This window comes from Rattus norvegicus, chromosome 19 (assembly GCF_021556685.1).
Source record: "Rattus norvegicus strain SHRSP/BbbUtx chromosome 19, alternate assembly SHRSP_T2T, whole genome shotgun sequence".
In the NCBI taxonomy this organism is placed as follows: Eukaryota; Metazoa; Chordata; class Mammalia; order Rodentia; family Muridae; genus Rattus; species Rattus norvegicus.
This window is the reverse complement of record NC_141552.1, coordinates 64,789,108-64,804,132: the sequence shown is the minus strand read 5'-3', so window position 1 is coordinate 64,804,132 and position 15,025 is coordinate 64,789,108. Positions and strand designations below refer to the sequence as shown.

The 15,025-nt window shown below is 52.9% G+C and overlaps 2 protein-coding genes across 4 annotated transcripts in view; one reads left to right on the top strand and one right to left on the bottom strand.

Moving 5' to 3' along the window:
* The window catches only part of Zcchc14 (zinc finger CCHC-type containing 14), a 44,336-nt gene extending 38,186 nt beyond the window's left edge, over positions 1 to 6,150 (top strand). Inside the window, exons 12-13 of one of the 2 annotated variants that reach the window (NM_001427306.1) lie at positions 80 to 1,525; positions 2,581 to 6,150. In NM_001427306.1, the coding sequence (NP_001414235.1) occupies positions 80 to 1,525; positions 2,581 to 2,636 (1,502 nt within the window). In that variant the 3' untranslated portion in view covers positions 2,637 to 6,150. The remainder of the gene's footprint in view (positions 1 to 79; positions 1,526 to 2,580) is intronic. The other variant, XM_087594974.1, reaches the window with a different exon arrangement.
* A 529-nt stretch (positions 6,151 to 6,679) lies between these two features.
* Positions 6,680 to 14,355, bottom strand: Map1lc3b (microtubule-associated protein 1 light chain 3 beta). Of its 2 annotated transcripts, none has more exons than XM_087595105.1 (4): positions 14,240 to 14,338; positions 9,815 to 10,970; positions 8,735 to 8,841; positions 6,680 to 8,149 (listed from the first exon to the last, which is right to left on the bottom strand). In XM_087595105.1, exons 2-4 carry the CDS (start codon positions 9,965 to 9,967, stop codon positions 7,975 to 7,977), a joined length of 435 nt encoding a protein of 144 aa, XP_087451231.1. In that variant the 5' UTR covers positions 9,968 to 10,970; positions 14,240 to 14,338; the 3' UTR covers positions 6,680 to 7,974. The 2 variants fall into 2 exon arrangements, with proteins under 2 accessions (XP_087451231.1, NP_074058.2); NM_022867.2 differs by having other exon boundaries at positions 6,685 to 8,149; positions 10,915 to 10,970; positions 14,240 to 14,355.
* Between the last annotated feature and the right edge of the window lie 670 nt (positions 14,356 to 15,025).

Sequence of the window (15,025 nt, the reverse complement as noted above, 5' to 3'; positions counted from 1 at the left end):
AGACTCCTGTGTTGTGATCTGTGTCCTCCCCACCTACCAAGCCTGCAGTTACCCTGCTAATGGTCTTCCCCGTCCTCAGGTGTGGACATCCATGTTGAGGGTACTGAGAAGGAGAAGCCCGTGATGCTTCTGGCTCACTTCCCATCCAGCTCAGCAAGACCCACAGCCCAGGTTCTGCCTGTGCAGAACGAGACCGGCTCCAGCCCTGCGGGCCACCACCCTCTGCCCGCACAGCTCATGCCTGCAGCTCCACACCTGGCGCCTGTCCGCATGCTGAACTCGGTGCACAAGTCAGACAGAGGCAGCACGGACGTGAAGCTCCTCTCGTCTTCTGTCCACTCCCTTCTGTCTCTGGAGGAGAGGGGAAAGGGACCTGCTCCTAGAAGTGGCACGAAAGTGGACAAGAGTTTCGGCGGGGCTGTGCTGGACACACTGCCCTCAGCAGCACCTCACCCGCCAGTGCAGGGCCTCTCGGGCCTGGTAGAGAACACCTCTGTGTCACCCAATGTCTCCTTTGGTCCCCGGGCCAAAGTTGTGCATGCAGCCACACTGGACAGGGTGCTGAAGACAGCACAGCAGCCGGCCTTGACTGTGGAGACCAGCTCAGCCGCCACAGGGACACCGAGCACCGTCCTGCATGTGGCCCGGCCGCCCATCAAGCTGCTGCTGTCGTCTTCTGTTCCTGCTGACACCGCCATCTCTGGGCAGACTTCTTGTCCCAACAACGGGCAGATCAGCGTGCCCCCTGCAATACTGAACCCCCGGAATGCTCTGTACACAGCCAACACCAAAGTTGCCTTCTCTGCAGTGAGCAGTGTGCCCGTGGGCCCACTGCAGGGCAGCTTCTGCGCCAATAGCAACACTGCCTCCCCCAGCAGCCACCCCTCCACCTCTTTTGCCAGCATGGCCACTCTACCCAGCTGCCCAGCCCCCAGCTCCAGCCCTGCCCTCTCTTCTGTCCCAGAGAGCAGCTTCTACAGTGGCGGTGCTGGCAGCAGCTCCCCAGGAAACATTCCTGCCTCCAGTCAGAGCCACCACCACCACCACCACCATCAGCAGCCCCCCGCACCCCCCCCACCTGGCTGCATTGTCTGCACGTCCTGTGGGTGCAGCGGCAGCTGTGGCTCCAACGGCCTGACGGTCAGCTACGCCAACTACTTCCAGCACCCATTCTCGGGGCCGTCCATGTTCACCTTCCCTTTCCTGCCCTTCAGTCCCATGTGTGGCAATGGCTATGTCAGTACCCAGCAGTACGGTGGTGGCTCTGCCTTCCCTGTGGTACACACAGCCTACAATGGCAGTGTGACTCCAGACCCTGTCCTAGGTGGGCAGTCCACGTTCGCAGTGCCACCCATGCAGCACTTCATGACGGGGACAGCGGGGGTGCACCAAGCCCAAGGCCTAGTGGGCAGCAGCAATGGCTCCAGTCACAAAAAGAGTGGGAATTTGTCCTGTTACAACTGTGGGGCCACTGGCCACCGTGCACAGGACTGCAAGCAACCGTCCATGGACTTCAACCGGCAAGGTAAACACACCAGGAGGAGCCTCGGCCTCCTTGCTCTGTTGCTTGTGGCTCCTGGGACAAGTGCCCATGGCTGCTTGGCTTGTTGAAAACAGTAAACTTGTTTTTAGAGGCAGTGTATTTAATGAAACCCAGGCTAGTTCCTGGGCCCTTCACAACTGCCTGTGATTTCAGATCTAGGGAGTCCACTCCCCTCTTCTGGCCTCTGTTGTCACTTGTACACATGAACACACCTACACACATCCCTGCCCCAAAGCAACAAGAACCTCAGAGCCTTTTTACCTTAACAGAATGAGCTGGATGTGCAGCCAGGGGTTGCTGCCACCTCCTGGGAGAGTTGTAAAAATGAAGGACTGAGCAGTCACTTAAGGAGTCCCTTGCCCCCGTAGCCCCCTCTGCTGGTCTGTCTGCTCGGTGCAGCTGTGTGGCAGCTGCCTCCCTCCTCCCCGTTGTTTATTTCCTGTTATCTGTGTTCTTCACATCGAAGTGTCTACTGCAATATGCCAGGTTTAGTCTTTTGGTGTCCTGTCTGCTCTCAGCCTCCAGAATGCTGGGATGATTAACACATGCCAGGCTCACCAAGGTTCACTCCTATTTGTTTTGGGAAAATTTCAGTATTGTTAGGAAAATTGGTCCCACTTTATCCAGCTCTGGGTCCCCAGCACCTCCATCTCTGGTGTGCAGTTTCCATTGATCCTCACCACCTGCAGAACTTTTTGAAGCCTAGTCAATACCTGTGGCTCGAGAAAGGCAGTAGTGTGCAGGGTGCCACCTCCCTTCCCAGAGCTGTCCTGCGTCTGCTCAGTCCAGGCCTTCCCTGCCCATGTGTGCAGCCGGTTTGAGTGTAAGTCCCATGCCCAGAGAAAGACCCAAGGCACTGAGACATGGGCGGTGGTGCTCTTTTGCGCATGACTGCGGCTGTGCATGGGTGCGGTCAGTCCTGAGTGGCATCTCAGAGCAGGTGGGTGGTGTGTGCACTTCTATAACTGACTCAGGCTTCACCCTCTCCTCTCTCTCTCTTTCTCTCTCTCTCCTTCTCTCTCTCTCTTTCTCTCCAGGAACTTTTAGGTTGAAATACGCCCCTCCAGCAGAAAGTCTGGACTCCACGGACTGATCCTTTTTTTTTTTTTTTGGCAACAGAACATTTTATTAAGCCATGAAAAATCACATAGAGAACTGAAGTCAAGTTGCTGTGGAACCATGGAGACCTAAGGAAAACCACATAGAGAGCGGAAGTCGAGTTGCTGTGGCGCTTAATATTTTTAACCCAAAGGTGCTTTACTTCACTATACTGGATAGAGAATCTAGCGTACAAGTACGTCAAACTCGATTTCATTGCCAAATTCCTAGTTTTGGAGCTTGATCCAAGGATTGCCTAGTGGACATCGCTTTGGCAGTAACATGGCCGTCATACCATTGCTGCAGCATGAAGACCTGTCTCCTGAAGATCGATGGTCCTTCTAGGCTCACACGTAATTCCAGGGCAGCTATGCACGACCTGAGTCAAGACTGCAGGTCAGAGTTCTCTCAAGTTCCCCAGTCGGATCCAGGACCCCTTTTTGGGCTAGGAAGAGCCAGCTGGACTTTGCTGTTTCCTAGAGTGGGAGCCTCGTGTCTGGCTTCTTGAGGATTGCACTACCTGACGAGGGCCTCTGCAGTCTGGGAGGCAGCCTCTGCTGGGACGGGCCATGTAGGAGCTCCATCGGTGGGCATTGGGGTTGGCACCAGCAGGCTGCTCCGCCAGGTACACCCAGAAACCGATCGCAGGGTGTTCTGTAGACACTTGGAGCAGTTCCAGGTTTTTAATATTTTTTTTCTGTAAACAGATTTACACTATATTAGTAAATAAGACGTAGCTCACTCTCGACAGCTTCATTCCGAAGGGTCCAAGTCCCAGGGAATCCAGTCACCGAGGCCTGAGACCAGCCCTCCCATTGGAGGCTTTGAGCCTGCTCTCTCCAAACAAGAACCAACTCTCAAGGACATGGGAATGACTCTGCTTTGTGAGTTGGGTGTGACTGCCGCGCCTCATTCTTCAGGAAGCTAGCAAGCTATGTGTGTCTCAGATGGCTTTCCCAGGACCCCAGCCCCAGAGCTCACTGCTGATGAATTCACACTTGACACAGACATCCAGCAGTAATACAGTTCTGTGATTTCATGAACAAAGACTGGAAACTGTCGGCTTCTTTTGTATAGGCTGTGTGTTGATTGTTAATTCCGTTAAAATTGCCTGGAAAACTTCAGTAGAGAGACGCAAGACTCCTCGAAACCGCTCACCAGTTACCTACCAGACCAGGGGTGGGGGTGGGTCCTCACTCCTCAACAGGGCGTGAACGTTTCAACCCACACAGCGGAGGCATAAGGGACTTAGACCTCCGAGGTTAAAGGGAATTTTATGCTCAGATAACATTATTTATAATGCTAAAGCCTTCGGTATTAAAAATCGATGGTAAGATCTTGCCAAGGATTTTCCAGCTTCCTATTTACAGAGAAGAAGAATCACAGTACTTAAACCATTCTTCAGATGGGACAATCACCCTTATGCAGAATTAGTGTAAATCTAAATACCCTAGAACTGGAGGCGTTGTGACATAAGGCTTCATGCTCTCAGATGGGCTTTGTGTCTGTGGAGACCCACGGAAGGCTTGAGTGGTGTGGATTCTATGCAATGCAGGACCGATAGACCTCTGTTCTGTCCATGGCACACAGTATCCTCTGTTCTGAGGTGATGGTGATGAGGCACTAGGGGATGCTCTGTTGATCTCTCACTCAGAAACACTACAAATGTCAACACAAGAACTGACACAACTTTGCCTTAAAGAGCACCAGACTGGGATTGGTCGCATTGTGTTAATAAGGAAGACCTAGAGTGTTCACTGATGTTTACGATTTTAATATTTCTGAAGGCCATCACAGTGGCCTGGGTATGTGCTGAAAGCCAAACTTTTAAATTTTTTGGTTTTTTTTAAACAAAGAAATATTTTAAATAAATCCTATTTCAACACAGTTGTTGTTGAAAACTGTCTCATAACAAAAGAAAAAATCATATTTAAGTTTTCTGTTCTGTGGTCAGTATAGGGAATGCAGTGTCTTACGGCTGTTGATCTGCTGTGGCAATTCCACGTTACCTTGTGGCATTGAGGAGGTGAGCGAGCTCCAGCACCATTCATTGCAGCTGTCCAGGCAGCAGATGTCTGTGTCTGGAAGCCGCCGGCTGCCTTTGGAAGCGCTTGTGTGGTGTGGCATCTCTGTGAAGCCGGCTGGTGAGGAGGAGCGAGGAGCGCGTGCAGCCTGGCCAGCAGGCACCTCCTCACCAGACTTCATCGTTACACACCTAACAGACCAGCCCTTTCCTGTCATTTCTCTAAAACTGCTCAGTCAGGTGGCAGTGGTGCCCAGGTGCGACGGCCCCAGACTCATGTCGGATTCTAGCCCTGTGTTAACATCTCGGGTACAAAGTGGGATATTCAGACAGGAAGGAGGGCACAATGTTGGGACAAAACAGCTATGTGACCTTTTTGTTGTTGTAGCAAAATACTCCGTTTTTTACCTTCCTTTCCAGTTTTTATTTCACGGTCAGTAGTGAAAATTGGAAAGTGTTTTAATGCTGAAAACTCCTAACTGCTGAAGGGCACCGGGGGATGGGATCTAGCGCTCGCAGTGAAGACAAGTTGTTGAGTGTATGTGGCTGGGTATCCGGAAACCAGCGGCAGGCACACTCATCTCTAAAGATGGCAGCAGCTGGCCTGTTACACAGTACTCAGCAGTTCCCGTGTGGGACTCATTAGGCTTCCAGTCATTTCTGCAGGTCAGCCTCGCTTGTACCACATGCACGTGTGCCATGACAGTCCCGTGAGGACAGCCCAATGGGAATTGGGTCTCACCCTCCTCACTCCGTCCCCGTTTCTCTGCTTCTGGCATTTGGTCTGACGAGCTAGTTTTACAGCCGGCTAATGGGTGGCATCACTTGCCGAAGTCTTAAAAGGTTGCAGGGACTTGGTCTATCTGTTCAACCTCATCCCCAAGGAGTCTTGGGGAACTTGAGCAGGGGGACAGCTGTCCTTTCCAAAGTACAGGTGACTCCTGTAGAGCCAATCAGGTGGCCCAAGAAACCATCAGTCCAGAGATGGGACTGACCGCTGACCCGTCCCAGGGTTTCTCTGAAAAGGCAGGCACCTGTAGTCTACACTTGGCAATACTTCAGCAAACCACATACTGTACTGGCAGGGCCAGGGCCAGGGCCAGGGCACTGCGCTGCCACAGGGGGCAGTGGCCCCGCCTCCAGGTCAGTTCTCACACACACAGGTGTTGGTACCAGGACTGAAACCTTCAGATTCTATTGGGCATATTTTCTTGTTAGGAATGAAGGACAATTCTCCCATTTTTGAGCCATTCTTTTGTCAATTCTACAAAATTGCATGTAACTTTATAAATATTTTTAAAAGATATAGTTTTGTAAATATTTAATATTCTGCTAATTTGATTTTGAATTGTAAATGTCAAGTATTGTTTTTGGGGTTTTTATGTTTTATTATACTTTGTTAAAAGGAAAAATTGTACATTTTTAGACTGTTTTTATGAGTAAATTTAATGTACGGAAAATAAAAATTTAAAAAAACTCAAAAGTACTCAACCTTCTTAGATCTTTTGTCAGTGAGGCAGGTCCTTCGTAAACATTGTCACCTAGAGCTCTAGAATGTGGCCTACTTGCCCACCCGCCCTTCCAGGACAGGGCCTGCTAACAGCACTGCTGGAGACGGACCTGGATGATGTTCTCACTGAGCGCTGCCAAGGCAGTGCTGTACCCCACAGGCGTCTACCACCCAGCTTCCGGGCTGAGGGGACTTGCAACAGCTTTGCAGAGCCTGTCGTCTGCTCTAAGCTGAAGTTGATTACAATGTCCCCCAAGCACCAGCAGCTGTCCCCAGGAGTAAGTCCTTTGGTGTGTGTGTTCTGGTAGCAAGGTCACCATGTGTTCCCACAGCACCACTGTGCACCTGACGGATGGCAGGTCAGTCAGCTATTCAGAGAATTAAAGGCAGGAGCTGGCGGCAAGCCGTTCACCAAGGAAAGGTTGTCTTCCCCTCCCCAGCAAGAGCAGTGTGGGCATACTGCAGGATGCGGCTCCCATGCTGACACCATGAGAGAACACTCAGGACAGGTCCAGTTGTGCCTTTATTGACTTAGTGCATCAGAGTACAGGTGTCCTACAATGGCTGCCTGAGCAGCATCTTAGAGCAGCATTACAGGAATCCTTCCCGACCGCACCATAGTTATAAACCAGGGACATGACGACGTACACAACCCACACACGGCAGCAGTGGGGATTTACACAGTGTAACATAACATTGGGGGTTAGCAGGGACAGCTGCATGCAGGGAGGGTGGGTGCTGTGGGGAGCCAGGTCGAGAGGTGGCTGTGTTGGCTTCCGTCCGTGACAGAGGCAGCTCTCACTGAGATTCTCAGACACGAGTGAGTGACCGGGGATGGTCTGAGTGTCACAGTGGGCTCCATGCAGGTAGCAGGAAGCAGAGGCTTGCTTTAGTTGGAAGTGGCTGTATGTCTGTCACAAGCATGGCTCTCTTCCTGTTGCTGTTGCCTTCAGAGCTGACATGTATGTACTGGCATGAAATGGGGAAACCCCAACAGCTGTCAGAACCGCCCTTACAAAGACTGTGGGTGTGCACTGACAAGTAGGTGTGAACCACGTACAAGGCGAGTGCACTTGGACTTCAGCCTTCCACTGGACAGCTGCACGGGAAGGCCAGCATTGCACACCTGAAGCAGGCATGGACCAGAGAAGTCCAAACCAGGAGAAAAACACCTTGCAGTTTCTTAAGAAGCTGGACCAAGCAACCCCTGGACAGGGTTGGAACTGGCCTCTGAGCAGTGGTGCATGTGGTAATGTCTACACAGCAGCGGGTGAGCGTCCCACACTGCTGAGGTGAAATGGCTGGGGTTCAGGACCAGGGCCCATGTGGGTCCTTAGAGCTATGTCCTATACACCTGACCTGTTTCGGGCAAAGCCAGAGCCCTCTGGAGACCTCTGCTAGGCAACCTGGGCGAGGGACTGTTTCCAGGGACTTCTCTGAGTAGAAGCCCTTTTAGAGAAGGCAGCAGGTCCCAGGAAGAGGCCGCCCCTGACACTGCTCTTCTATTTCAAGTCCCTACTAGGGAGAAAATGTCAAAATAACTTGGTCTTTTTATTGGCAACTTAGGATGCAAAGTATTTTATTTTTAAACTAAAGTTTGAACACAGGATAGTCTAGTTTAGATGAGTTTCCAAGCCAAATGCACTTGCATGGCACTCAGTTTCTGGCTGAGATAGTTTCTAATCCCCTACGTGGGTGCCTACGTTCTGATCTGTGGGGTGGTGAGCTGACCAGCTTCCGCTGGTAACGTCCCTTTTTGCCTTGGTAGGGGCTTAACAAACATTAGGTATTGTTCTAGTCTTACACAGCCAGTGCTGTCCCGAACGTCTCCTGGGAGGCATAGACCATGTACAGGAAGCCGTCTTCATCTCTCTCGCTCTCGTACACTTCAGAGATGGGTGTGGACACACTCACCATGCTGTGCCCATTCACCAGGAGGAAGAAGGCTTGGTTAGCATTGAGCTGCAGGCGCCTTCTGTGGAGAGGAGAGAGAAGGGGGCTCGTTGAGGTCTCCACAACTTAGGCCCGGAAAAAGCACACTGACCAACAAGACCAAGCACGCCCTGGTCCCCAGCCCCTGCTAATCAGGGACTAGCATCCACGTGGCCATCAGTGTTCATGGCCTTTGGGCTGCTGCAGCTGAGACCTTATGAACGCCCCCTGTGCAACTTAAGTTTACTAGAAGGGGAGGATCTCGAACTAGGGCCAGCAGCACTCTACTGCGTCTAGCACACTTAAAAGAGTCGTCATCCAGGAGGTATGTCCTCCCCTTAGTCCCTCAGATGTGATGCCTTCATGCTAGCACACATCCACGGCTGACCTGAGATACACGCAGCTGAAAGCTAGACCGGCCTGCCTTAGAAGGACACAAAAGGGGTTGGGGATTTAGCTCAGTGGTAGAGCGCTTGCCTAGGAAGCGCAAGGCCCTGGGTTCGGTCCCCAGCTCCGGAAAAAAAAAAAAAAAAAAAAAAAGGACACAAAAGAAGCAGGAGGGACCTAGGGCTGGCACGGAGATGGTTAAAGGACACTCAAGGAAACAGGACAAGAAGCGGCCAGATACCTAATTATCTTGATGAGTTCGCTCATATTCACGTGATCAGGTACAAGGAACTTGGTCTTGTCCAGGACGGGCAGCTGCTTCTCACCCTTGTATCGCTCTATAATCACCTGCAGAGAGAGGCCAGACACTCAGCAGCACACAACACTCCCCACGCTGAGCCTGGCACATGCCATGCAGTCGTCTCACCCAGCCCTCCTGGCTGCCCACGGTGCTGCTGTGACCAGTGCTCGTTCACAGCTCTGCCACTGTCCCTGGCAAAACCGTGACATGGCCACCAGGCACCTCTGTTGTCTGAACTGTGCTAGGAGTAAAGATGCACGTCACACCCAGCTATTGTTTCACTGTAGCCCAGGATGTCCTTAATCAGGGCCCTCCACCTGCACCAGCCTCCTGTGCTAGGATCACAGACGTGAGCCTCACAGCCAGCAATATATTCCACCCAAGTTTCTTATGGACCACATGGTGGTGAGCTGCCATGTGGGTGCTGGAAATCAAACCCAGGTCCTCTGTGAGGGCAACAAGTGCTCTAAGCCACTGAGCCATCTCTCTGGCCCCCAAAATAAGAAATGTTAAAAGCAGCTTGGTATGGTGGTGCATGCCTTCAATCCCACCACTTGGAAGGCAGATCTGTGTCTGAGGATAGTCTGTCTACATAGCAAGTTCCAAGACAGCCAGAGCTACATAGTGGGACCCTACACCAAAAATAAATCTTAACCAAAATAAATGTTAAGCCAGGCATGGCTATAAGAGCACATTTACAATCTCAGTATCTGAAGGCTCAGGAGTGAACTGCCTTCAAGGCTAGCCTGGATAAGACCAGCCTCAAAAATCAAACCAAACCGAAACGTTGCTAAAAGATCTGAGCATTGATGGGCTGGAGTCACAGTCCACCATGGTGTCTAGACGCCATGGACGTTTACCCGGACACCAGAGATTCAAGCCCAGTCACAGCATGCCAGAGGGGGACACCGCCACGTGCTACTTCTGGAGGGAAAGTGCTTGTCTCCAAGCACCGCAACTCCAAGCTCCAAGTGAAGCTTGAAGCACCCACAGGAGATGCCAGCTATAGGCACTACACACCTGGGTCGAGGCGGACTCTCGAGAGAACGGAGTAGAGAAGGAGGCTAGCAGGTCCAAGGCATTCTTCCACAACACCAGAAGCATGGGGACACTGGAGGGCTGTCCTGAGACAGGCTGTGAGCAGGTCCCAGCCCTTGTTGGGAAGCCCCACATTCATGTGAACATGCCTGGCTCCCTCCCCACCCCCCAACTTCTACTCTAGTCTCGAGTTTGGGAAGAAGGATTGGCTGGACTGAAATGGGCTGTCTTTGAGGTTTCCAGCCCGGAAGGACTGGGGGTCACCACCGTGGCCACCCTGTTTTCAATGGGGCAGCACAGAGCCTTGCTCTCATGTTTGCTTGGTGTCATGCGCAGAAGATGGCAGCTGAGTTTCTGCAGAGATCCCTAGCTACTGTAGAAGCCACTGGCTGTGCTGAGACCACAGCTCGCAGGAAGCCCGGCCCCTAGGTGAGGAGAGCCTGGGAAGTGTCCAGCCAGCTAGAACAGCAGGCCCACACCCCCACCCTGATGCAGGAGTCTCAGCCTCTCCTTATCAATGCTCCTCTTTCAGAACGGTTCCAAGGCTGTGAAGAGGGCTGCACAGGGACACACGTGCAGGACTTGGCACTGGGGTTTTTTAACCCTGGGAAAACCGACATACTTCCACTATGAAAGGGGCCCGATACCAGAGTCCCTCCCAGGATGTGCGGACTAGCTGGAGAACAGGCATCTTAAGCAGTGGCCTGCCCATGCCTGACTCTGCATGCAACTGTGTAAGGTCTAGAACTGGGGCATATGGGATACAGTAGGGGCTGAGAGTCAGTCCTTTATGTCCTATAAGGCTGCCATGCCACCCTGAGTGCGACTGCTTCCTTAGTGACAGCTGGAGTGCAGACTATCAGTCAGTCAAAAGCTCAGACCCTGGGTTCAATCCCTGGCACCACCGAGGAAAAGCAAACCGCTCTGGCCCACCTGCCCTTTCCCCTTTGACATCCCAAGAGCAGCTCAGGTTGAGAGGCAGTGGTTAGTGGGCACACAAAGTCTGTAGGCCCAAGGGCTTCTGGGGCTCTAATGGGGCTGGGGTCCCCTCTGCCCAGAAGCACCATTGCTGTAGAACCTACTGGGATCTTGGTGGGGTGCTGCTCCCGGATGAGCCGGACATCTTCCACTCTTTGTTCTGCAAGAAAGAGACACATTGATTTCAGGGGCCATGCTGCCACGGTCTGCTGTGACTGTCTTGTGTTGAGGCAGGGCAGTCAGTGGAACCTTCCAACATGGCCCAAGGGATAAAGTCCTCATTGCCAGGGGCTGCAAACCCAGATGGACAGCCACACAGAACAGGGTTCCCGTGTCACCCGGGGAAGGTGGGGGTCTCTCGATCTCATTGTCGCCCCTGACGATTTCTACCTTTGCTGTTAAGTCTTGTTAATTTTTCAGTCCTGGTAAACCAAGGACTAATGCAGTTTTTGCTGAGCACCAGCTAAGAAAAAGAAGGATTGGGGTGGAGAGATGGCTCAGTGGTTAAGAGCGCTGACTGCTCTTCTGGAGGTCCTGAGTTCAATTCCCAGCACCCACATGGTGGCTCACAACCATCTGTAATGGGATCTGACGCCCTCTTCTGGTGTGTACTTATATATAATAAATAAGTAAATCTTAAAAAGGGGGGAGGACTGGTTTTATTTATTTTCTGAGATGGTCGATGTGTCCCGGGCTGGCCTCAACTCAGACCCTCATGTCTGAATCTTCCCAGTACCGAAATTATAGCGTGCGCCTGGGCTAGTGTGGGGCGCTCTCTCAAAACACACACTGCCCCAGTCAAAACACCAAAAAGCGGGTTGGGGATTTGGTTCAGTGGTAGAGCGCTTGCCTAGCAAGCGCAAGGCCCTGGTTTCAGTCCCCAGCTCTGAAAAAAAGAAAAGAAAACAAACAAACAAACAAACAAACAAACAAAAAAAAACACCAAAAAGCTCACTGCGTTCTTCTGAGAACGCCTGCTTCCCACTGCTTGTTAGCGACAGGCTCTCCTGTCTCACGGCTTGGCAGCTAAGGATGACCTTGAACTCCTCCCGTGTCGGGAGCTCTTCAGCCAGTCTAATCTTCATTTTCAACACTGTACCAAGCTTTCTGCACTGCAGGGTGCAAGGAGCCAGCCATGTCACAGGAGCTGGACTTGCCCTTCTCCCTTCTGAAGCACTAGCTGATCTCTCCTCACCATTTCTCCATCACCCCACAGAGGGGATGGCACCATCTCTTCACACGGCTTCCGGCCACTTTCCATAAGAACCAACCCTCCACTGTATGCCTACTGACTACTCCAGGGTTTAGTCACTGCACTGAGTTCACTCTAGCAAACAAACAGCTACGCACGCACCTGGCATGCTCTACGCCTCAGGCTTCAGAGAGGGCTCAGTAGTTCAGAGCAGCCTCTCCCTAAGAGGACCTGGGCTCAGCTCCCACCACCCTCAGGGACTCACAGTCATCTGTAACTCCCTTTTCTGACATCCACGGGCACAAGGCATGCACATGGTGCAGACATATATGTAGGCGAAGACCCACACAGATAAAATAAAATTTAAAAGGTGCCCCGCTTGGCAAGTTCTAGGCCAGCTTGAGCAACAGTGTGGCACAGGTCCTTATTTAATCCCTGCACATCGGGCTGGTCCCTATCCAAATCTGAGGCCAGCCTGATCGGGGCTACATGGAAAAACCCTGTCTTAAAACACAGACAAACAAAAAGCCAGGCACAGCAGCATACCTTGAATCCCAGCGCTCAGGAGAAAGACACAAGGGTTCAAGGCCAGCCCAGGCTACACAATGAGACCCTGTTTAAATCAACCAACCACTGACAGCAGAAACCCTTAACCTAGGTACACAGTGAGATGAGGGCAGGGTCAGAGCTTTAAGGGCAGAAACAGTTAACACAGGTAAGAGGAGAAATGCAGGCCGCAAGGCTCCACCACCACAGACTACCATGTCATTCTGATTTGTCCCAAAGGGAAATGCAGGAATAGTCGTCTTTACTAAAGCTAACGGCCAAAACTGGTGGCCTATAGGACCTGCCAGCCCTGGCTGGCCGCAGGGACAGGGAACCAGGAGGAGGCCTGCAAGAGCTGAGACACTCGGGGCAGACAGCTGTGCAGAGCCAACAGCTTGTACTGAAGCCCAGCTCTAACTGAATGGCACACTTACTCATCGTCTCTCTGCTCACACTGGGCCAAGCAACCTGAGACAGCTTCAGCATCTCCTCGTCCCACAAGAGCCCCCACCCAGGCTTGTACAGAAGATGACAAACGACCAAGTAGAAGCCACAACACGGCAGGGACCCGCTGAAGGGGCCCAGCAGTGTCCGAGCTTAGATGCCTTCACTTCAACCTCTGGAAACCAGGAGTCCAGAGAGCAAACACGCCAAGAGAGTCCGCACTAAGAATCTGCAAACCCACACGCCTCCTGGCTGCCTCAGTCTCCTTCCATCACTGGGGATGATTGCTACTTACTGGAAGTATAAGAATTTATGACAGAAAGCTAATGGGACTCTGCCACTAGGCGGACCCTAAGCTTCACCGCCCCAGGCCCCACCCAGGTGCTTCAGCTACAAAGGGTCGGTTTGGGGGTGAGCCCTAAATCCATCCACCCAGTCAGCATCCCCTCGATCTGGATATTGCAAACTCCAGAGCTCCAACCTAAATCACTCCAAACTCACTGGAAAAGAGCAAAACCAGCCTTGGCCTCCTCAAAGAGGCCGCTAAAACAACGCCTGTGTGGCAAACCTCTAAACTGTCAGTGCCCACCGTCAGGACCAATAAAGTCAGAAGCAAGGAAAGCAGCAGCCATCAGACGCCGGTGCTTTCTTCAGAATGGCTGGGGTAGGGAGAGAGCAAAGGCAATCTAGGGAAAAACATCGCAAGCCAGGTGGAACTTTGGAGAGATTACCCCCGGCCACTCTGGGGACCCGTGTCCTAGCTAATGTGCATGCCTTATTTTTCCCACCCACACTCCTCTCTTGAAGACTGTTCCAGAATAACTTAAGATCACTACAAACAAACAAAACAGCTGTTAAGTTTCCGTTATGAGACAAAGGCCACCTCTCCCACACACACGTTCCCAGGCGACTGCGGGAGTAGAGGCGGGCTGGGTGCTGCCCCGGGGATCGCAGGGCGCCCAGACCTGGGACCCACTAAGGACACAGCCGAGCGCGCCCCGCCTGCGGTGTCCTCCGCCAGTGGGGTCGGGTCTCCAGTCCCGCAGGGAATGCCGAGCTCACTGGTGACCGACGGCCAGGGCGACGCTGCGCGCCCGGGCTACCCCGGGGACTGAGCCGCCAGGGACCCAGACCCCTCCGGACCCCCGCTCCCGCTGCGTCCCAGCCCCGCACGACACCACCAGGGAGACCCTTCCTCCACCCCTCCCGGCACCCAGATCTCCCACTCCCGGGCCCGCGGCGCGCACCGAAGCTCCGGCGCTGTTTGAAGGTCTTCTCGGACGGCATGGCGCGCGGGGGTCCTGGGTCAGACGATCTGGTTCCCGCGACGATCACTTCCCTTGTGTGTCTCCTCAACCCGCAGCCGAGTCAGGTGACTCACGGCGCATCAGCGAGGGTGGGGCCGAGAGCGGCCCGGAGAGAGGCCATGACAGGCGTGGCGGAAGCTCGGCGGCCCGCATGCGTACAAGCGTCCAAGACTTGGTCCTGCGCCTGCGCCTGCGCCTGCGCCGGCTGCGCTGGGCACTCGCTGGTCGAGCATCTATTAGCCATTTCCCCTGGTCGGGTGTTGGTGCAGCGGAGCCCTGCACACCTTATTCCCCCTCAATCCTTGCATGGCCCAGCTGGTGTTCCAGTGCCCGCCCCCTTGCTGATGTATTTGACATTCCTAAATTCAGGCCTCGGTCTTCCCCCCAAAAAAATCTAAAAGCAAAAAACTGACTTGATTCTCGTCTGCCAAATCCTTACGTTTATGGACTCTAAGACGTCTGGAAACTTATGGTTGGATCTGAACTTGCAGCGCCTTCCTTGTGAGTCTTGTGCAGCCACTATCACGAGTATGTATCCCTAAGAGAAGCAAGGTCTGAGGAACTACAGACCCGGAGGGCAAGTTCAATGACGGGTCCTACTTAAGTGTCTAGCCTGTCACTCTCCCCATAAAAGCCCTTTAGTGTATCTGAGCTGCTGATTGTGGAGTCTGAGGGACAAGGCTCACCTAGACTTCCCAGGGTGCTAGCCCATATGTATTCTCATTA